The sequence below is a fragment of the Antechinus flavipes genome, chromosome 4 (genome assembly GCF_016432865.1).
Source record: "Antechinus flavipes isolate AdamAnt ecotype Samford, QLD, Australia chromosome 4, AdamAnt_v2, whole genome shotgun sequence".
Classification (NCBI taxonomy): Eukaryota; Metazoa; Chordata; class Mammalia; order Dasyuromorphia; family Dasyuridae; genus Antechinus; species Antechinus flavipes.
Window position 1 is genome coordinate 320,239,573 of NC_067401.1, and position 24,247 is coordinate 320,263,819.

Below are 24,247 nucleotides of genomic sequence, written 5' to 3' on the forward strand. Positions count from 1 at the left end.
ACTCAGTTTCCAGTTCCTTGCCACTATAAAAAGGGCTGCCCCAAATATTTTTGAACATATGGATCCCTTTCCCTCTTTCATGATCTCTCTGGGATATAGGCCCAGTAGAGACACTGCTGGATCAAAGGGTAGCTCTTTGGGTTTAGTTCCAAATTGCTCACCAGAATGGTTGGATCAGTTCACAACTCCACTAACAATAAAATAACTTACTTTTTAACATGGAATTTTTCATCTCTTATTTTCTTTTTGGGAAGCTATTCTTTAATTCCTCATGCAAAAATAGGAAATTTTAATAATCAGTATGACTGCCAAATAAAATCATTTACCTCTAAGTATATACTGGAAAGGATAAATGAAAAGCTTATTAATCAATTTCTAATAAGCCAATAAGTATTTGAGGACAGATTTGAATTCAGGAAGATGAGTCTTTCTAACTCTATGCCCTACACTCTATTCATTGCACCACCTCGCTGCCCTTTCTAGAAATAGAAATAACTATCCCTTCCAGGCTTATAACTTAATTTTTACTTTAATTTACCCAAGTTTTAATGAAGGAAAAATATAAAATCACTATTGTACCATTAGGAAAAAATACAAAATTGAGAATAATGGCTAGGCAAGGAAAACAACGGTTGGAAAGCACTAACTGGAAAGATAATTGAACAGCAAATATTTCCCTTTCCTCAGAAACTATGCCAAATATATTGTTACATTTTAATAGATGCTAATTTACCCAAAAAGTCTTCATTAATAAAATGAAAAGCAATTAAAATCTAAATACAAAAATCTCATTTTCGAGAATTTTAGTGCAAATAATTTGGCAGGACATAAGGGTAGGAGATATACTTTAACAAAAATGAGTGTAAGCTAAGCAGAATTATTGATCATCTTTATAAAGTTTATAAAATTTTTTTCTTAGTTTGGCTTCCTGAGTCTTACTACTGCATTGAAAAATTTTGTTCTAAAACAACAGGTTTTCATTTTTCTTCTTTTATTACCCTGTTCCAAGATGCATATAAATGCGTTTCACTTGAATTTAGAGAAGCCATAAATATGATACAAACAACTTTTACTTAAACATTTAACTCCATTTAAAAAATAAAGGCAAGCACTTTAAATTTTGTAAACTCTCAGGCTCCACAAAAAAAGGCCTTAACTAAAGGCTTTAAGAAGTCAATTAAAATAAAACCATTTTCCTGAATAAAAAAATAAAACATGTATCTTCTGAATTCAACAAAAATATTCTTTGACTTTTAACAAACTACTATGTTCTGTTTGACTATATAAAGATTTCTGTTAATAAGCTTTATTATTTTTCTAAATCTTGAATTGTTTTTCTCTACAGTTGTGGACATTTTATCAGACTAGTTTGCATAAAGTAGAGCCCATTTGACCCATTTTTAAATCTAGACAATTTTATAGATATATATCCAAGAATTAGCTCTGGAATCAAAATATAGCCCTCCATAACAGAAATAATTATTTGTAGTCCAATTATAAACATCTATAAATCATGTTTTATAAAGTTAAACTTAATTAAAAACAGAACAACCTAACAAATCCAATGAAAAACTATTACTTTCAAAAGAAAATAATAAATATTTTATTATTATATTTATACTTGACTTTCATAAGTCCTAAAATAAAGTGATTATAGAATGCCAATATAACAGTACACTCAAAGCTCCTTGAGGACAGGATCTGTTCTTTTTCTTTTTCTTTTTTTTTTTTTTTTTTTTTTTTTTTTATTATAGCTTTATATTTACAAGATATATGCATGGGTAATTTTTCAGCATTGACAGTTGCAAATCCTTTTGTTCCCAGTTTTTCCCTCCTTCCCTCCACCCCCTTCCCCAGATGGCAGGTTGACCAATACATGTTAAATATGTTAAAGCATAAATTAAATACAACATAAGTATGTTATGTCCAAACAGTTATTTTGCTGTACAAAAAGAATCATTCTTTGAAATAGTGTACAGTTAGCCTGTGAAGGAAATCAGAAATGCAGGTGGACAAAAATGGAGGGATTGGGAATTCTATGTAGTGGTTCATAGTCATCTCCCAGAGTTCTTTCCCTGGGTGTAGCTGGTTCAGTTCATTACTGCTCCATTAGAACTGATTTGGTTCATCTCATTGCTGAAGATGGCCAGGTCCATCAGAATTGATCATCATACAGTATCGTTGTTGAAGTATATAACGATCTTCATCATATACTTCAACAACAATACCGTATGAGGATGCACTCTGACGGAAGTGGACCTCCCCGACAAAGAGACCCAACTCAGCCTCAATTGATCAATGATGGACAGATGGACCCAAAGAAAGAACACTGGAAAATGAATGTAAACTACTTGCACCTCTGTCCTTCTTCCCGGGTCATTTCCACCCCCCGAATCCAATTCTCCCCGCGCAACAAGAGAACTGCCTGGCTCTGCACACACACACCGCATCTAGGATATACTACAACATCCCCAACACGTATAGGACTGCCCGCCATCTGGGGGAGGGGATGAAAGGAGAGAGGGGAAAAACCAGAACAGAAGTGAGTGCAAGGGACAATGCCGTAAAAAATTACCCTGGCATGGGTTCTGTCAATAAAAAGCCATTATAAAATTTAAAAAAGTATATAATAATCTTTTGGTCCTGCTCATTTCTTTTTTTTTTTTTTTTTTTTTTTTTTTTTTTTTTTTTTTTTATAATAAATTTTATTTTATTTAATAATAACTTCGCATTGACAGAATCCATGCCAGGACAACTTCCACACGACATTATCCCTTGCAATCACCTATGCTCCGCCTTTTCCCCCTCCCTCCCTCCCCCCCCCCCCAGGATGGCAAGCAGTCCCACACATGCCAAACATGTTGCAGTATATCCCAGATACAATACATATCTGCAGAACCAAACAGTTCTCCTGCCGCACAGGGAGAACCGGACCCAGAAGGCAAAAATAACTCGGGAAGAAAATCAAAAATGCAAACAGTTCACATTCATTTCCCAGTACTCCCTCCTTGGGTGTAGCTGTTTCTGTCCATCATTTCTCCAACGAAACTCAGTTAAGTCTCCTTGTCAGAGAAATCCACCCCCACCAGAACACATCCCCACACAATATCGTTGTCGAAGTGTATAATGATCTCCTGGTTCTGCTCATCTCACTTAGCATCAGTCCATGTAGGTCTCTCCAAGCCTCTCTGTATTCATCCTGCTGGTCATTCCTTACAGAGCAATAATATTCCATAACATTCATATACCACAATTTACCCAGCCATTCTCCAATTGATGGGCATCCATTCATTTTCCAGTTTCTAGCCACTACAAACAGGGCTGCTACAAACATTTTGGCACATACAGGTCCCCTTCCCTTTTTTAGTATCTCTTTGGGGTATAAGCCCAATAGAAACACTGTTGGATCAAAGGGTATGCACAGTTTGATAACTTTTTGGGCATAATTCCAGATCGCTCTCCAGAATGGCTGGATTCGTTCACAACTCCACCAACAATGCATCAATGTCCCCGTTTTCCCGCATCCCCTCCAACATTCATCATTGTTTTTTCCTGTCATCTTAGCCAATCTGACAGGAGTGTAGTGATATCTCAGAGTTGTCTTAATTTGCATTTCTCTGATCAATAGTGATTTGGAACACTCTTTCATGTGAGTGGTAATAGTTTCAATTTCTTCATCTGAAAATTGTCTGTTCATATCCTTTGACCATTTATCAATTGGAGAATGGCTTGATTTTTTATAAATTTGAGTCAGTTCTCTATATATTTTGGAAATGAGGCCTTTATCAGAACCTTTAATTGTAAAGATGTTTTCCCAGTTAGTTACTTCCCTACTAATCTTGTTTGCATTCGTTCTGTTTGTACAAAGGCTTTTTAATTTGATATAATCAAAATTTTCTATTTTGTGATTGGTAATGGTCTCTAGTTCATCTTTGGTCACAAATTTCTTTCTCCTCCACAAGTCTGAGAGATAAACTATCCTATGTTCCTCTAATTTATTTATAATCTCGTTCTTTATGCCTAGGTCATGGACCCATTTTGATCTTATCTTGGTATGTGGTGTTAAGTGTGGGTCCTTGCCTAATTTCTGCCATACTAATTTCCAGTTATCCCAGCAGTTTTTATCAAATAATGAAATCTTATCCCAAAATTTAGAATCTTTGGGTTTGTCAAACACTAGATTGCTATAGTTGACTATTCTGTCTTGTGAACCTAACCTTTTCCACTGATCAACTAATCTATTTCTAAGCCAATACCAGATGGTTTTGGTGACTGCTGCTTTATAATATAATTTTAGATCAGGTACAGCTAGACCACCTTCATTTGATTTTTTTTTCATTAATTCCCTTGAGATTCTCGACTTTTTATTGTTCCATATGAATTTTGTTGTTATTTTTTCTAAATCATTAAAATATTTTCTTGGAAGTCTGATTGGTATAGCACTAAATAAATAGATTAGTTTAGGGAGTATTGTCATCTTTATTATATTTGCTCGGCCTATCCAAGAGCACTTAATATTTTTCCAATTATTTAAGTCTGACTTTATTTGTGTGAAAACTTTTTTGTAATTTTGCTCATATAATTCCTGACTTTCCTTTGGTAGGTAGATTCCCAAATATTTTATGCTATCAACAGTTATTTTGAATGGAATTTCTCTTTGTATCTCTTGCTCTTGGATTTTGTTGGTGGTGTATAAGAATGCTGAGGATTTATGGGGATTTATTTTGTATCCTGCTACTTTGCTAAAATTATGAATTATTTCTAATAGCTTTTTAGTAGAATCTCTGGGGTTTTCTAGGTATACCATCATATCATCTGCAAAGAGTGATAGTTTGGTTTCCTCATTGCCTACTCTAATTCCTTTAATCTCTTTCTCGACTCTTATTGCAGAGGCCAGTGTTTCTAATACAATATTGAATAATAATGGTGATAGTGGGCAACCTTGCTTCACTCCAGATCTTACCGGGAAAGGTTCCAGTTTTTCCCCATTGCATATGATGCTTACTGAAGGTTTAAAATATATGCTCCTAACTATTTTAAGGAAAAGTCCTTTTATTCCTATGCTCTCAAGTGTTTTTATTAGGAATGGCTGTTGGATTTTATCAAATGCTTTTTCTGCATCTATTGAAATGATCATATGGTTTTTGTTTGGTTGGTTGTTGATATAGTCAATTATGTTAATAGTTTTCCTACTATTGAACCAGCCCTGCATTCCTGGTATAAATCCTACTTGGTCATAGTGTATTATCCTGGGGATGATTTTCTGTAATCTTTTTGCTAATATTTTATTTAAGATTTTAGCATCAATATTCATTAGGGAGATTGGTCTATAATTTTCTTTCTCTGTTTTCAGCCTACCTGGTTTAGGTATCAGTACCATATCTGTGTCATAAAAGGAGTTTGGTAGGACTCCTTCAATCCCTACTTCTTCAAATAGTTTATTTAGCATTGGAGTTAATTGATCTTTAAATGTTTGATAGAATTCAGATGTAAATCCATCTGGTCCTGGGGTTTTTTTCTTAGGGAGTTGATTGATAGTTTGTTCTATTTCTTTTTCTGAGATAGGAGTGTTTAGGATATTTACTTCTTCCTCTGTTAGTTTAGGTAAGCTATATTTTTGGAGGTATTCTTCTATTTCATTTAAGTTGTCAAATTTATTGGCGTAAAGTTGGGCAAAGTAACTCCTAATTATTGCTCTAATTTCCTCTTCGTTAGTGGTGAGTTCTCCCTTTTCATTTTTGAGACTAACAATTTGATTTTCCTCTTTCCTTTTTTTAATCAGATTTACTAAGGGTTTGTCTATTTTGTTGGTTTTTTCATAGAACCAACTCTTAGTTTTATTAATCAATTCAATAGTTTTTTTACTTTCAATTTTATTGATCTCTCCTTTTATTTTTTGAATTTCAAGTTTAGTGTTTGATTGGGGGTTTTTAATTTGTTCCTTTTCTAGCATTTTTAGTTGCAAGCCCAATTCATTGACCTTCTCTTTCTCTATTTTATACAAATAGGCCTCTAGAGATATGAGATTTCCCCTTATTACCGCTTTGGCTGCATCCCATACATTTTGGTATGATGTCTCATTATTATCATTTTCTTGGATGAAGTTATTAATTATGTCTATAATTTGCTGTTTCACCCAATCATTCTTTAGTATGAGATTATTTAGTTTCCAATTATTTTTTGGTCTACTTTCCTGTGGCTTTTTATTGAATGTAATTTTCAATGCATCATGGTCTGAAAAGGATGCATTCACTATTTCTGCCTTACTGCATTTGAGTTTGAGGTTTTTATGTCCTAATATATGATCAATTTTTGTATAAGTTCCATGAACTGCTGAAAAGAAGGTGTACTCCTTTCTGTCCCCATTACATTTTCTCCAGAGATCTATCATATCTAATTTTTCTAGTATTCTATTTATCTCTTTGACTTCTTTCTTATTTATTTTGTGGTTTGATTTATCTAATTCTGAGAGTGCAAGGTTGAGATCTCCCACTATTGTAGTTTTACTGTCTATTTCTTCTTGCAGCTCTCTTAATTTCTCTTTTAGGAATTTAGATGCTACACTACTTGGTGCATATATATTTAATATAGATACTTCTTCATTGTTCATTCTACCCTTTAGCAAGATATAGTGCCCTTCCTTATCTCTTTTGATTAGATCAATTTTTGCTTTAGCTTGATCTGAGATCAGGATGGCTACCCCTGCTTTTTTGGCTTCACCTGAAGCATAGTAGATTTTGCTCCAACCTTTTACCTTTAACCTGCATGTATCACCCCGCTTCAGGTGTGTTTCCTGTATACAACATATTGTAGGATTCTGGCTTTTAATCCATTCTGCTAACCGCTTCCTCTTTATAGAGGAGTTTACCCCGTTCACATTTATGGTTAAAATGACCAATTCTGTATTACTTGCCATCTTGTTAACCCCGGTTTATGCTTTTCTCCCTTCTTACTCCCTTACCCCCTCCCTTACCCCCCTTCCCAGTATTAAGCTTGTGAGCTCCCCTTGCTTCTCACAGCCCTCCCTTTTTCAGTATCCCTCCCCCCCCTTAGAGTTCCCCCCCCCCAACTTACCCCTTTCCCTCCCAGTTACCGTATTCCCTTCCACTTAGCTTATTCCTTCCTTTTTCACTTTTCCCTTCTCACTTTTCAATGAGGTGGGAGAAGTTTCACCATAGATTGAATATGTCTAAAATTCTTCTCTTACTGCCAATTCTGAAAGCAGTAAAATACTCACTATTTTCATTCCTCTCCATTCTTTCTCTCAGATTTACTAGGTTTTCTTTGCCTCTTCATGAAATGTAGTACCCCCACTTTCCCTTTTTTCTAGTACAATGTCCTTTCCACAACTAGTTTCTAGAACAAGGTATACATGTATTCTTTATACATCTTTACAGCCGAAATATAGTTCCCAAGATTAATCTTTACCTTTTTAGATTTCTCTTGAGTTCTGTGCTTGTAGATCAAATTTTTTGTTAAGTTCTGGCTTTTTCATCAGAAATAGATGAAATTCGCTTATTTCGTTGAATGTCCATCTTCTTCCCTGGAAAAAGATGCTCAATCTCGCTGGGTAAGTTATTTTTGGTTGCATACCAAGTTCCTTAGCCTTTCGGAATATCATATTCCAGGCCCTTCGATCCTTTAATGTGGATGCTGCCAGATCCTGGGTGATCCTTATTGTGGCTCCTTGATACTTGAATTGGGTTTTTCTAGCCGCTTGCAGTATTTTTTCCTTTGCCTGAGGGTTCTGGCATTTGGCCACTATATTCCTTGGTGTTTTGATTTTAGGATCCCTTTCAGTAGGGGATCGATGAATTCTTTCAATGTCTATTTTACCTTCTGTTTCTATGACTTCTGGGCAGTTCTCTTTGATAATTTCCTGGAAGATAGTGTTCAGGCTTTTTTTTTCATCATACTTTTCTGGAAGTCCGATGATTCTCAGGTTGTCTCTCCTGGATCTGTTTTCCAGGTCTGTTGTCTTCCCCAGAAGGTATTTCACATCCTTTTCCATTGTTTGATTTTTTTGGATTTGCTTGACTGATTCTTCTTGTCTCCTCGAGTCATTCAATTCCAATTGTTCGACCCTGATTTTCAGTGAGGTATTTTCTTCACTCACTTTTTTAAGATCTTTTTCTAATTGTCCAATTGAGTTCTTTTGTTCTGTGGAATTTTTTTCCATTTCGCCAATTTTGTTTTTTAGAGAGCTGTTTTCTGTTTCCAGTTCACTAATCCTATTTTTCAAGGATTTGGTTTCTTTATCCACTCTCTCTTTAACTGACTTCTCCAGGCTCTTTTGCCAAGCCTCCCTCTCCTTTTTCAGAGCCTCCCTCTCCTTTTCCCATTTTTCTTCTAGCTCCCTTGTGAGAGCCTTTTTAATTTCCTCCATGAGATTCATCTGTGCTGAGGGACATAAGGTCTCTTCCTTCGGGGATTCACCTGGGGACTGTTTGTTTTTAGTCTCCTCAGGGTTTGGAGTCTGCTCTTTATCTGTATAAAAGCTGTCCAGGGTTAAATTCTTTTTCAGTTTCTTGCTCATTCTGTCTATTTATCAAAGACAAACTATCAAAGAAACAGAAGGAAAAAAAACCCCTTGAATGGAGGCTGCTTTCTTTGGGGGAGGGGCAGGGTATTCGTGAGGCACAGGTCCTACTGTGCTATGGCGCCTGCGCACTGAGATCCGAGCGCTCTGAGATCCGAGCGGGCTAAGACACTGTGGGGGAGGGGTGGCCAGGTCCCGAGAAACTCCAGCTGTTTGGGATTGTATTCTTCACCCCCGGTGTTTTTAGCTTCTCTGCTGGGCTGCTGACTTGCTCCTATAGCAAAGCTCTCACCGCAGAGACGGCTGCGATCGCGTCCTACCCCCTCTCCGCTCCACCCGGTTCTGAGCTGCTATCTGTGCTCTGGTTGCCGCTGCTGCCCGCAGACTGCTTCCAAATACCGTCCCCGCCCTCGCGCAAAAACAGACCTTTCTTGACGAGTCTCAAGGATGGTTTCTCTTGGTAAGTAATTGTATGGTTTTTTTTCAGTCGAGCATTAATTCAGAGGCATGAAATGAAATGAATAGTGAGAGAAAAACACGGAGATTACACAGAAGTGTATTTCCTCTCCGCCATCTTGGCCGGAAGTCTGTTCTTTTTCTTTATGTTTATCTTTCTAATTCCAATATCCAGAATAGTATCTTACATAGAACACATAAATAGGGCCTGGCCTATGATTTCACCGGTATGGGAAAGTTCCAGCTGAGAAAACTCCTACAAATATAAGTCAAAACTTTCTTTGCAGCCTTAGAGAGTCACTTAAAGCACAAGAATTTAACTGACTTACCCAGTCAGTATCAGAGGCAGTACTTGAAAAACAGTCTTTCTGGCTCCAAGAAAAACATCCTCTCTACTATATAATACATAATTAATAATGTTGCATTGAATTGAGATGAGTATTAAGAGACTAGTCCAAGAAAAATTAAAATTAAGATATATTCCATAAAATAATCCATTTATCCAGAGAAATTTCTAAAGACAGAAACCAATGTTATTTGGTATATAGACATACCATATGACACTGGGGATGTTACAACCCTCAAGTTCCTTAGTTCCTAATTTTAAAATTAAAATGTATGGATAAATAGCTTTCAACTTTAATTCTATATATCGGTGAAAGAATAGAGCTCTAGATTTGTAATCAGAAATACAGATTCAAACACTGTGGCTGACATGAGCTGAAAGATGTCAGAATCTCTCAGCCTTAGTTTCCTTATCTGCAACATGGGCCTTATATAGTAATTGTGAGACTCAAATGAGATAATATTAGTAAAGCAATTTGCAAACTTAAAGGACTACATATCTATTGGCTACTAATAGAAGCAGCATTATAATGAACTTTTATTTTCTGATCACTTTTAGAAAGATGATCATATTATCTGTAACATTAAAGGGTTGGAGCAGATGCCTCTGAGGACCTGTTCAGCTCTAGAATTATGAAATTATGATTTTTCTGTCAAGGATTAGTATAGGCTCTCAGGGAAACTGCCTTGGTAGACAGTGCATATTTCCAATTATCCTTACGTGCTAGCTAAGAGAACTGTGTAGAAACAAACAAACAAACAAAACTAACAAACTGGCATGTTCTCTGAGCAAATCAAATGACTGTTTCCTCAAAAGAAAAAAGAGGAGGTTAAACTCAATGAATTTCCTAGATTCACCTCTCAAAGGAAGAAGAGACAAAGAGAAATGGATGTGATGTGGATGTGATGGAAGATGAAGATGTCTGTAAATATCGGCAATTAGAGCAATATAACTGGATCACAGAGTGCAGGGAGAGTGCAAGCTAAGAGGAAAATGTGGACTCAATACAGAGAAGTTCCTAATAATTAAAACTGTCTGAAAATGGGACAACTCATTTCTTAAATGAGTTCTCTACCACTATGTTCACTATCATCTATGCACAGAACAGATGTCTAAATGTCAGGATGGTGTAGAATAACCTGGGAGTATATAATGTCTAAAATCCCTTTTGATTCTATGATTCTATATTAAACATAAACCATTAACTGCCATTAGGTCAGTTTCTTCTTCTCCCCCTAAATACATAATGCTCTCATTCCTCCCAAACCCAACAAAGAATAGCCTCCCTCCCTGTTCTTCTCTATATTCTACATATCCATTTAGGCTCATTGTCAAAGACCACCTTGCCCATAAAGCTTCTTGCACTTGTTTCAATTTACAGTGATTTCTTTTAACTCCTCATAGATCTATAACCTAATCATATCATCTAACAATTCAAGATTGTCTTGCAATTACTGATTTTGAATCAAGTCTCAATATACTGTAAATTCCATCATGACAAGAATCATATTATAATACCCAGAATCTCAGAGTAGGCTAGAGCCTCAGACATCCCATTCATTCCATACTTGAATGAAAATCCTGTCTACAGAACATAAGACAAGTAGTCATCCAGCTTTTTCCTGAAAACTTTCATTAAGTAAGAACATCCTATCTCAATGGTGACCCATTTCACCCTGGGAGATTTCTAATTGTTGGGAAGTTTTCCTTGACATGATGCCTAAATCTGTCACATTGAAATTTCCAATCATGTCATACACTTTTTGTATTTTACCATCACTATTTTCCATCTAAAAGCACAGTGCAGAATAAATAGGTGCTCAATAAGTATTTGTTGATACATTGATTTCAGAGATATCATTGTTGACAAAATCTTAAATTATTGTATATTTAAAGTGAGAAATTATTACATATTAAATGCAATCTATCAGTAATAAAGCATATATTAAATTGTTAAAATAAAGCAAAATTCTATTAAATGTAACATACCTCAAAAAATAGAATTACTCTAGGGCTTTCTTCAGATACTTGGAGGAAATAACTAAATCGTTCATTAAATACAATTTGTTCTTCCCATTCTGGAAGTCTTGACTTAAAATGTTTGAAATCATAAGGCTGGGTCATAATAGGAAGTACATTCTCTACTCTCTCTTGTTCATAAAAAGATGAAACTGCTCGGTTTCTATATTTAAAAAAAAGAAAAATATAAAACATTACAAGTAGAGGAAGGAAAGCAGAAAGGAAAGGAGGGAGGGAAAGAGAGAGAAAAGGATGGACAACTGTATAAAGCAATTGATAATGATATTAAAAGGTAAGAGGTCATAATGATATCAAGGTAAGAACTATTTTGGTTCCCAATAATAAAAGCCGAAAAGTAACTTTTCTAATTACATGGGAGAAAACTTTAAAACCAAAAACATTAGAATCAAATATTTACTGATACACAGGATTGAAACTTCTGCCTTCTTAGATTTTGATAAAGTAAATTACCTAACATAGAACACTAGATGGTAAATTCTTTGAAGGTAGGGTATATGTCTTTATCACCTTTCCTCAAAGTGCCTAATTCAGAACTTATTAATTAATGGTATAATGGTCTTATATGCTAATATTTAACATACTTATTTTCTCTTTCCCACATATCTTTTATAAAAAGAATATATTCAGAGGGGTTTCTTTTAAAATTCTTATGAATACTCAGGTAATTTTATTTTTTGGTGCTGTCATTTATAGTTAAAAGTTTGGAAAGCAGCTTGCAATTTTGGAAGTAAGAATATTTAAAATAAACAAGTTAAGAGGCACATTAACATATGAGTTTTGCTATGCATGAGTCTAATACTATAGCCATTTTCTTCTTTTTCTTTTTGGTGAGGTAGGTAGGGTTAAGTGATTTGCCTAGGGTCACACAGTGAGTGTTGAGTTTTTCAAGTTGGATTTAAATTGCTTTCAGGGTTAGTGCTTGATCGAGTGTACCATTTAGCTGGCCAAAAAGAGCCACTTTCAAATCTGATGGGTGGGCAATTGGGAAAATATAATCACCTGTGCTCTTTCTTGACATACAGGCCAGTATTCTGATCAATCACATGAATTTTTACCATTGGATGAGAAATCATAAAATCTGTTCTAAGTCGATCAGTTCGATGGACATAAACTCCCAAAACAAGGGTATCATCAAACCCCATGTTGGACTGACTTGAAACTTCTGGGCTTGAGGTTTCTTGGACATTATCAATACCACTTTCTTCATTGTCTTCAGAAACTATGAACAAGAGGAAAACACAATTAAAATCAAATGTCAAAATATCTTTAATTTACTATGGATCCTAAGGCCCCTGCTTCACTGACTGAGGGCTTTAAGTTATTGCTGTGATTTTGGCTATAAGTCATAGCTGTGTTTCAAGAATTGTTACAGAGCATTGCTCCAATATTTCTGATAATTAAGGTTTTTTTGGACAAGGTCCAAGATGAGACTATGTTATACCATATAGAAGGTAAAACATAATGCATAAATTTAATACATAAACATCAAATATATGTATACATCTTAACATGTAGTCACATGCTTTCGCATACATCAACATTTAATTTTGTCTTTGTTTACTGTACCTTAATAAAAGCTTAACTGTGCTTATTAAGTTGTTTTTGACAATATGTTAACTGGTAACAAGTAAAAATGTTAATTTATCAATATTTTTTCAGTTATTATCAATAAGTAGAATCTATCCCATCAATAAATACAAATTCCCTTTTCCAATTCTTTTAGCCAAGATAAATCAAAACCAAAAGAATAAAAAGCTAAATAATATACATAAGTCGACATGATTAATGAAATATTAAAATATTTTTAATATAAAAATAGGGGTGAGGAAATTATTTTTCTACCATCAAACACTGGGAAAAAGAAAAAAAATTATTAAAAAGGAACCTATGTTTTCTTTTCTTAGAAAAGCATAAAATAGTTTAATTCCCTTTATTAAAAATGGAGGAATAAACAATTTTATGCAGTTGTATAAAAATTTTAGATTTCTGAATCAAAACATTTGGGTTTAAATTCAAACGATCACAAGCTGTCCATGTGATCTGGGGTCGGCTATGTACAAAATGAGGGAGCTGGGTCCATGGCCTAAATTTTTCCAAAGGAATTTATCAGAAGAAGGGTAGTAATCCAAAGAATAAAATTCTGAAAATACAATAAGAAACACTTTTGAGGAAAAGTAAAAAAAGAAGGTTTTTAAAAAAGACTGGGAAAAGGTAAACATGCACAGAGCTCCATCAACTGCTCAGCAACCACATCACATTTTTCAAGGATTTCAGAGGGCCTAGGAATCTTAAAGACCCATCTGAAAATGTGAGTGGTAAGACATGTTCCTGAATTCTCAGAAAAACTTATGTTAAGCCCAAGATATGAAGGAACTTTAGTGAAGGAAGATGCCAAAGTAGAGATATTTAGTCTGGCCTGATACCTGAGTTATAAATCAGGCCAAACTGTTTTTCCAGCATTTAGTCAAATTTTCCGCTTATGGAATTAGTACAAGAAAGAGGCCCACAATTTAAAAATAGATAAATAAAAGGAATGTTTTTTTCTAGCAAGAGAATAGTGTCTCCAATAGACAGGATGGTCAAAGGAAGCAATTATGATAAAACACAATCCATACAATCTACTGGGAGCTACAAGAAACAGAAGGAACTACATAGTAAATTAGGATAGATAACTTATATGACTATAAATGCTGAAGTTACAAAGACCCTTAGGGAAGGATTATTCATTTTTGCATATATTTCCATAAGCTGTTATCAGTTCCACTGGGCTTTACTGATACATAATTTTTTTTTTTTTATTTTTAGTTGTGTGACTGAGGTAAATTGGTGATAACTCAATAAGCAGCTAAAGTGGTATAATAAAGTGCTTAACTTCAACACAGGCAAAAAATGAGTTGGAATACTTACTCAGATATACTTACTAGTTGTGTGAATCTGGACAAATCATTTAATCTCTCAGTTCACTAATTTTTAAAATGGGGATAATAATAGCATTGACTTCACAATTGCTGTGAGGCTCAAGTCAAATGAGATAGCATATGAAAAACACTTTGCTAACTTTAATAAGCTTTATAAATGTTTTCAATTATCACTGTTACCAATTAGTTGCATAATCAATGTCACTAATATGTATCCCAGATTTTCTGAGTGAAGAAAAAGGCTCAGAAATAAAAAAATTCCCCAAAACGGACACAGATCCTCCATGTCATATAAGAATCTCTGTTATATTTTAAGTCCTACTTACTTCATGAGAGTAACTGAAAGAGACTACATTGGGTTTCAGGGAATTCAGTCAACAAGAATTTATGAGTTTATTTAGTTTTTTCTCTACTGAAGCATTTGTCCTTCTGCATTCTTGCAGTACCTTTCTATTGTCCACAGTTTGGGGCTTTTTTTTTTTTTTTTAAATCCCTGAAAAGAGCCTAGTGATAATGTTTTAGCTAGTTCTCTAAGGATCTTGAACTCAAGTTGATCTGGTCCTGCTGACCAGATCATCAAGGATAGATGCTCTCTTACTATCTCACTGCCCATTGTTGACTTCCAACTCTATGAGTGATACTTTTATTTCAGCCTTTATGAACCAAAAACATTCATCCTCTGGCAGAGACAATAAAAGAAAAATAAGTATCTCAACCACTGGCTTCCTGTCATTATTCCTCCAGAACAGCAGGTCAAGTCTTCCTTTGATTCTTCTCCTTTCTATGATTCTAAACAAGAACTGACTACATACCTAACATGACAAATATCTTCAGGTTTTCTAAGATTAGCATATATTTCAGAGATTTAGGCTTAATTTAAGAGAAAAATTCCAACAATCAATTTTGTCACAAAGTAGAAAGGGTTGACTTAAGCTATAATGGGTTCCCCTTTACCCTGAGTTTTCAAACATTAAGTTATTCATGATGTTGTAGAAGAGATTCATGGTCAGGCATATATCACACAGTTTCTACTAATTCATGCAACATATGTTGTGTGACTAGATGGTCACTAAGATCTTTTTCAGCACTAAATAAAATTAATATGATCCTTTACTACAGTCACCTTTGATGGAAAAAAGGAAAAAAAAATGAGTTCTGTACAATTAGCAAAAAGCTAAAATTAAGAAGAAAAATATAATAGGAAAGGAAATGGGAAATAGGAACTCAGAGAAACACAAAGAATAAAGAAAAGTGCATCCTTCCATCATTCTCAACTCGTTATTCTTACCCCATTCACCTGAGTTATATCAAATCTGCTGCCAAATTTTGTTGTTTCCAACTTCATACTTTCTCTTGCATAATTCTACTTTTTTCCTCTCTCTTCCATCATGCAGTTATCATCCCAGTTCAGGCTTTCATCACCTCTTAGCCAAACCATCCCAAAAGCCTTGTCCCCTTGTCTCTAGTCTTTCCAATCAATCTTCCAAAGTGATTTTTTACTAAAGAGTAGCTCTAGCCCATCAATTGGAGAATGGCTGAGTAAATTGTGGTATATGAATGTTATGGAATATTATTGTTCTGTAAGAAATGATCAGCAGGATGAATACAGACAGGATTGGTGAGACTTACATGAACTGATACTAAGTGAAATGAGCAGAACCAGGAGATCATTATATCAACAACGATACTGTGTGAGGATGTATTCTAATGGAAGTGGATTTCTTTGACAAAGAAAATATCTAACTCAGTTTCAATTGATCAAGGATGGACAAAAGCAGCTACACCCAAAGAAGGAACACTGGGAAATGAATGTAAACTGCTTGCATTTTTGTTTTTCTTCCCGGGTTATTTCTACCTTCTGAATCCAATTCTCCCTGTGCAACAAGAGAACTGTTCGGTTCTGCACACATATATCATATCTAGGATATACTGTAATCTATTTAACATGTATAGGACTGCTTGCCATCTGGGGGAGGGGGTGGAGGGAGGGAGGGGAAAAATCGGAACAGAAGTGAGCGCAAGGAATAATGTTGTAAAAAATTATCCTGGCATGGGTTCTGTCAATAAAAAGTAATTAAAAAAAAAAAAAAGAGTAGCTCTAAACATGTCATTCTTCTGCTTAATAAACTAATGGTCCTATGATTTCCCAGATTATATCAAATCCTTGGTATTTAACAAACTTTTTAACCTGTCCTTTCCTACCTGCCCAGTCTTCTCAGGCTTTACTCCCCCATCCATACATTTTGTGGTCCAGTGAAGTCAGCCTTCTAATTATTCTTCCCTCACACCATTTCATCCCTCATTTCTACATCATTGAAATGGTTCAACCTAAGACGTAATTCTCTCCTTCCTCATATCTCTACCTCTTGATATCACTAAGACTTCTTAAAAGTCAACCTTCTGGAGCAAACTCTCCCAATATCCCTAGCCACTAGAGACTTTCTCTCTATTTTATTAGTTTCTTCCACGTAGCATTTTAATTACATGTTATCTTTTCCATTGGCATCTAAACTTCTTTTTTTATGCTTCTATTTTTTTAAATAACTTTTTATTGACAAAACCCATGCCAGGGTAATTTTTTACAGCATTATCCCTTGCGCTCACTTCTGTTCCGATTTTTCCCCTCTCCCTCCACCCCCTCCCCTAGATGGCAAGCAGTCCTATATATGTTAAATATGTTGCAGTATATCCTACAATATATGTGTGCAGAACCGAACAGTTCTCTTGTTGCACAGGGAGAATTAGAGTCAGAAGGTAGAAATAACTTGGGAAGAAAAATAAAAATGCAAGTAGTCCACACTCATTTCCCAGTGTTTCTTCTCTGGGTGTAACTGATTCTGTCCATCATTGATCAATTGGAACTGAGTTAGATCTTCTCTTTGTCAAAGATATTCACTTCTATTACAATACATCCTCATACAGTATTGTTGTTGAAGTATATAATGCTCTCCTGGTTCTGCTCATTTCAGTTAACATCAGTTCATGTAAGTTTCACCAGTCCTCTCTGTATTCATCCTGCTGGTCATTTCTTACAGAACAATAATATTCCATAACATTCATGTACCACAATTTACCCAACCATTCTCCAATTGATGGGCATCTATTCATTTTCCAGTTTCTAGCCACTACAAACAGGGCTGCTACAAACATTTTGGCACATACAGGTCCCTTTCCCTTCTTTAGTATCTCTTTGGGGTATAAGCCCAGTAGTAGCACTGCTGGATCAAAGGGTATGCACAATTTGATAACTTTTGGGGCATAATTCCAAATTGCTCTCCAGAATGGTTGGATTCATTCACAACTCCACCAACAATGCATCAGTGTCCCAGTTTTCCTGCATCCCCTCCAACATTCATCATTATTTTTTCCTGTCATCTTAGCCAATCTGACAGGTGTGTAGTGGTATCTCAGAGTTGTCTTAATTTGCATTTCTCTGATCAATAATGATTTGGAACACTCTTTCATATGAGTGGAAGTAGTTTCAATTTTGTCATCTGAAAATTGTCTGTTCATATCCTTTGACCATTTATCAATTGGAAAACGGCTTGATTTCTTATAAATTAGAGTCAATTCTCTATATATTTTGGAAATGAGGCCTTTATTAGAACTGTTAACTGTGAAGATGTTTTCCCGGTTTGTTGCTTCCCTTCTAATCTTGTTTGCATTAGTTTTGTTTGTACAAAGGCTTTTTAATTTGATGTAATCAAAATTTTCTATTTTGTGATCAGTAATGGTCTGTAGCTCATCTTTGGTCACAAATTTCTTCCTCCTCCACAAGTCTGAGAGATAAACTATCCTATATTCCTCTAATTTATTTATAATTTCATTCTTTATGCTTAAATCATGAACCCATTTTGATCTTATCTTGGTATATGGTGTTAAGTGTGGGTCCATGCCTAGTATCTGCCATACTAATTTCCAGTTATCCCAGCAGTTTTTGTCAAATAATGAATTCTTATCTCAAAAGTTGGCATCTAAACTTCTTAAGAGCAGAGGAAGTTTTTGTTTTTGTCTTGTTCTGGATTCCCCTGTTCTTAGCACAGACCAGAGGCCTAAAGTAAGCATTTAATAATCAGTACTTGACTGACTAGTTGAAAACAACACAAATTTATTGAAAGAAGTTTAATCTTAATGTCTAAGCTTGGTTCCAAAGAAAGCACCTTTGCTTTCTAGCAAGCACCTTACTAAAATGCTAAGTTTAGTAAAAGATGCACCTTACACACCTCCTCTATAGAAGTGAGGAAATCTATGTGTGGAACACTGCAAATATTATCAGATCTGTTTGATGAATTTATTTGTTGGCCTAACTTTTCCCCCTCTTATTTCACTTTTTGTTGCAGGAGAATGGATATATCTGTAAATGGAAGTGATGTGAAAACTAGACATATCAATTTTTTTAGAGACTCTAGCATCAGGGAGAAGCTGGAAGTTGTGAAAAGAACTTGATAATTTCCCAAAGTAGGAAAAGATCCATTACAGTGTAAGTAGAAGAGGAATTTCCTCTAGATAGTGAAGACCTCACAAGGTTCAAACTTGCCAAAAGAGGTGCATCAAACTCAGAAAACTACAGAGACTTGTACATAAGACCAATGATTACACTGAAAAGTTTGGTCTAACCAACTGGATAAGGAAATACGGGTGAATGAACAACATAGAGAGCTTAATTGTCAGTATGTTTATATACAGATGTGATAGCAAAGAAACAGACAATCTTTGACAGATTACACAAATGCTAATGAGCTGGGACCAGAATTGAAAAAAAAAAAGGGAGAAAGAGAAATGTGTACCAGAATGCCTTAGTGGAATTTGGTCACATGAGCTGAAGAGGCCTTAAGAGATTATCTAATTCAGCTCCACTTCACTATAAACTGAAACTCAAAACTAAGAAATCTAGCTAGGATCTAAACTGAAGTCGTTTGATTTCAAATCCAGTGATCCTTCCATTGTATAATTAAGCTATATGTCCATTAAAAAATTATTTTTAGTGGCTTGATTTGCTTTAAAAAGACAAAAAGTTTGGGGAAGGAAATGTTGTATGTGTTTCTAATTATATAGATCACAAACCTGGTTTAGTTTTCTTTTTTGTCTTTCTTGTTTTAGCTTTTGGCCATTCCACATTTTCCTCAACAATTTGATCTTCTGCCTTGATTTCATTCCCTTGAGTAAAATCTGAAGTAAGTACATCATCAGATGATTTCTTCTTTTTGATATTTTCTTCATCTACGTTATGTTGCAGCTCAGCAAGGGACGCCACACTGAAAAATAATCATCCAAATACTGTCAAATAATATACAATCTAATAATTTGTTATGCATGGCTTAGGGAAGGATAACCCTCAAATCATATTACCTTTGCTGTGGAATACCTTAATATTTTGAAGGAAATTGGAAAGTCTTCAAGGAAGAGACTGATGATATCTATCATCCAACTACCACCCTAACTAAGTTTAGAAAGATTCATATTCAGGTTAACTACAAGGCAATACATTTTTTCAAACACAGAAATCCTCAATAATTAATGATTTGTAGGAGGATTGGTAGTGGGTGAAATACTATACTGATAAAATTGCAGATCTCTGAAATATCAAGTATAAACTATTTATATTTTTAATTCCATATAGCACTTCAGTTTAGAGCTGACAAATATAATTATTTTTATTATATTCTCATTAAAATTTATTCTTATCTGAGTCAATTCATTTATGTAATCAAAGTACGTAATGTATAGAGACCTTTATTGCCCATCTCAAATTCTGTAATATCTGAACAAATACAAATTGTTAATTATGGATTTTTGAACTATAAAATTGGTAAGACATACAGTAATGTAGTTATAGTATATGTAACTATATAATTAAATAATGTTAATGATACATAATAAGCATTAATGCTAAAGTGGAATTTTAATATATGGAATTTAAAAATAAAATCTTTAAGCTATTCCTAATACTTTTGCTAAGTAGAATAAACAGGAGGAAAATAATAGCTTTCTTGCAAAGATTAACAAGGCAGGACTCAGAAAGTTCTGAAAGTTCATGGGAAATAAGACATAATTTAAAATTAATATTTAATTATAAATTCAAGAAGCTAAAGATACTTCTAAAGAAACATATGTAAAAATATTTTCAAAATAATAAAATTTTACAAAAACCAGGAAAAAATAAAGTTTCTTCTTGAGTTTTTAGCTTGAAAAATAAATCTAGATCAGAGGTCACATCATTTTACTTTCATTCAAAATAGATTAGATAACCAGGTTAAAAATTTATGCTTCTACTCTAAGAATCCATTTCTCCAAGTTCAGAATTTTATTCCACTTATACAGATCACATTTTTTCAATTTAGTCAACAAGTAAGTTGTTTATAGCTACAAAAATTCAAAACCACATCTTGGTGATGGTTCTCTCTGAATTGTGACAAACTGGTGCACAGGCAAGGGATATATATATATATACATACATATATATATGACATTGCTGAGCCTATCCTCAAAAACTTTCCATTTTATAGGATCTAGCAGAACTCATGTAGAGTGACACAGATTTCAAGGTTACTTGCATACTACAATGCATTATGAATTTCCTTGGGTTGCATATTCTTTGGAAAAAAGGAATTTTGCTATAAGCAAGAAGGGAAACTGAAATCATGAAGAATTTTTAGTAAAGAACAAAACATTACTTTAAAGTGCTCTCTCCCCTCCCCTCAATGCACTTTGCAGTATTCAGTGTGCTCAACACATGGCCAGAAGGAAATATGGTGACTCAAAGAACATTTTTCTTTCTCTGGGACTTTGGCGAGAACTTGCCCTTAACTCAAAAAAGGTTATGTACATAATATGAAATTATGTTAAGATAGCTGTTCCTAAGTTCTAGATTGCATAGAGTTTCATCTTTCTCTAGGGGAAAATATCTATCTAAAAATTTATCTATCTTTATCAAAGGGGAAAATACGTAAGTAAATATGATATACAGAAGCCACATCTCCCTCTGTTTGTAAATATATAGATATAATAATTTATAAATTAAAATATATTTTATATAAGTATATATATTTATAAAATAAAATAAATATATAGTACAAAAATTGATGTAATTAAAACTAGAAAAAATTTAAGTTCTCTATTACCAAAAAAATCCTCTATATGAACTTTTTAGAGATTTTAAAGTATTGACATATCATTAAGCAAAAATCAAAGCAAACAGGAAAGGAAAGTCAAAATGGGTTTATTGTAAGATATAGTAAATCATTAACTTTAATTTTTTTAAATATAGCAAATCATTAACTTAATTTTTTAAAAGGTAGGAATATTTTGATAACCAAGGATATATTTACTAGTGTCATTAAGAAAAACAGTATTTCAGTATTAAATGTGCAGCTGCAGGTTCTACTCTACAAATATTGATAAATGCCAAAATGCCAATAACAGTATGCTTGGTCAGCTTCTATATAATGTCACGCCATATCCTGGATAAAGCTGAACAGTACATGAAAATCATCTTACAGAAAAATCTAGAAGGCAAGGGAATTGTTACAGAAAAGATGCCTCATTTGATTTTTTAAAATATGTATTTTAAAATAATGTTGATATGCTGCTGACATAATTCCCAAATATATCTTAATATATTTTCACATATGAAATAACAACTAACCTGGGAAATCATTTAAAAATCCAAGGAGTTCTACAAAATGCAATCAATACAATTTACCAGTGGTAAAATACCTTGTTTCTTTTTCAAGCATATCTGGAACTTTTTTCTTTTTCTTATTTTTTTCCACTTCACTGTTCAATATTTCTTCTTGGCTTTGATTATCAGATACTAAATGAGACATCTGTTCCTTAAGCTTCATTCTTATTTTCTTCCTAATTGCATTAGCTGCTTCTTCAGCTACTTGGAGTTCATATGCTTTTATTAGCTGTTCTTCCTCATCTAATTCAGTTGTGTCTCTCATTTCATTTGAGGCATTTTTTGTCTTTTTACTTTTTTGAAGAGATGTATCTGATGATGATTTATTTTTTGTTTTTCTTGGAGATTGATTAATCTTTCTTTCAAAACTACCTGGTTCCACTTCTTCTGTATTTTCTTCTTTATTAGACTGGTCTTGTAGCACTGATTTCTTCTTCTTCTTATTGGGCTTTACTTGCTGGTTTTGTTCTAAAGCAAAATCATCACTGTTTATTTTTTCAGCTATTGAACCTCTGTCCCTTGGTTTGTTTTTAGTGAATCGGGGGCTCCTCTCTGGATTACAAGTGCTGTTGATAATTGCCTCAGCACTTCTTGTTTCTTTGGTAAGATCATGATTACTCCGTAAGGTATCAAGCTAGAAATAGAATACATATAAATTTCTTTTAAAAATGTATTTGAACATAAATGGCAAGAAAATATTAAGTGGAGTATATAATGTGTAATATTATCTTTTCAGTTTTTTTCTTAAATGTAACTAAAATTAAATGGTACTCTTTCCATTTTAACAAGTTATTCAATTTAGTAGTATTCAATAAATCCAAAGATCCAGTTATCAAGGTAAGGATTAATTATCACTAACAAAAGTTTCCTTATTAACTAGAACAACTGGGAAAACTAGAAAGCAGTCTAATAGAGATTAGATGTAGAGGAATACATCACACCATATACCAAGATTAGCTCCAAATAAGCACAGGACTCAACTTACAAATGGTCACAACATTAACAAAAGAAAAGAGCAAGGAAGAAATTATCTTTCAGAACTATGAATATGGAAAGAGCTCATAATAGGAAATATCTATCTCTTGTTTGTCCATATTATCTCAGAAGATAAACTGGACAAGTTTGATTACATGAAATTTAAAAAATTTGCATTAACAATACCATTGCATCTAAAATTAGAGGAAAAAATTAACTGGAGAAAAAAATCACTTCAGCAAGTTTCTATGACAAAGGTCTTTATTCCCAAGTAAAAGGAATAGTTTCAAAATTTATAAGAATAATAGTCATTGTCCATTTATTTGTGATGAAATATAAAGAGTTTAGATTTACTGACTGATGTATTTTATGCAACAGAATGGTACAAACTGTGAAACATATCACTGCAGAATACAAAAAATTTAATATGAGATACACCAAAAGACATAATCAAGTAGCTAGAAGTATCCATTAGAATCTTTTCACCTCAATAAAAGACAATTTTCTATACAAAACATTGACCCACAAAACTTGGACAACTATATTTTAATGTGTTAGCATACCTAATGAACTTAATTTCCAAAACCTATGACATCAATATTTTCAAAATATAGATGTCATGTAAAGGGAAAAGAACAAGGTATATGTCATACCTCTCATTCTATCTGCTACTGGAGTTTCCCATAGATGTTTTCCTAAGTCAACAGAAGACAAGCTTAATCTTATTTGTAAAAGTAGATACATCTATTCCCCCCATTTTCGTATGAACCTAACAAAAATATTAGAATGAGATGACAGTGATGCTAATAATAGATATGAAATGTGGGATTTTTAGAGAACTAATTTACACCTATTAGGCATTAGTCTAGCACTAAATTTATTATCACTCATCAAAGAGAGCTGAGTTGGGTTTTCAAGTTCTAGGAGTTGAACCAAGCTATTTTATTGATTATACACATGGACAGCATCAATTATATGGTTCTTCTGAAAAATACATTAGATTTTTCATCTCATTTCTCTAGTGATATAAAAAATAGAATTTGGATTTAATAAGTTTAAACTCTTAACATACGCAAGAAAATGGAGGACAATGGTTCTGTAAGGAGATGTCATCCAGGATGATGTACGGCACAGATTTTGTGTATCCTCAGACCAGTACAGAAGCTGAGTCATCTCAGGTCACAGGTAAGCTTATATACTAAAACTCTTATTCAGCTATAAAAATCTTATCTTTTCTTTATCTCTGCAACTCAGAATATAAAAAAAGAAACAGAAAATCAAATTGTTCCAGA

At 33.9% G+C, this 24,247-nt stretch overlaps 1 protein-coding gene across 5 annotated transcripts in view; it reads right to left on the minus strand.

Moving 5' to 3' along the window:
• The window catches only part of AHI1 (Abelson helper integration site 1), a 247,360-nt gene that overhangs the window by 204,703 nt on the left and 18,410 nt on the right, over positions 1–24,247 (minus strand). For all 5 annotated transcript variants that reach the window (XM_051997812.1, XM_051997811.1, XM_051997813.1 and 2 more), the window contains exons 4-7: positions 22,016–22,614; positions 19,364–19,554; positions 12,381–12,600; positions 11,331–11,523 (exon numbers count right to left, since the gene is read on the minus strand). In XM_051997812.1, coding sequence (XP_051853772.1) covers positions 11,331–11,523; positions 12,381–12,600; positions 19,364–19,554; positions 22,016–22,614 — 1,203 coding nt within the window. The remainder of the gene's footprint in view (positions 1–11,330; positions 11,524–12,380; positions 12,601–19,363; positions 19,555–22,015; positions 22,615–24,247) is intronic.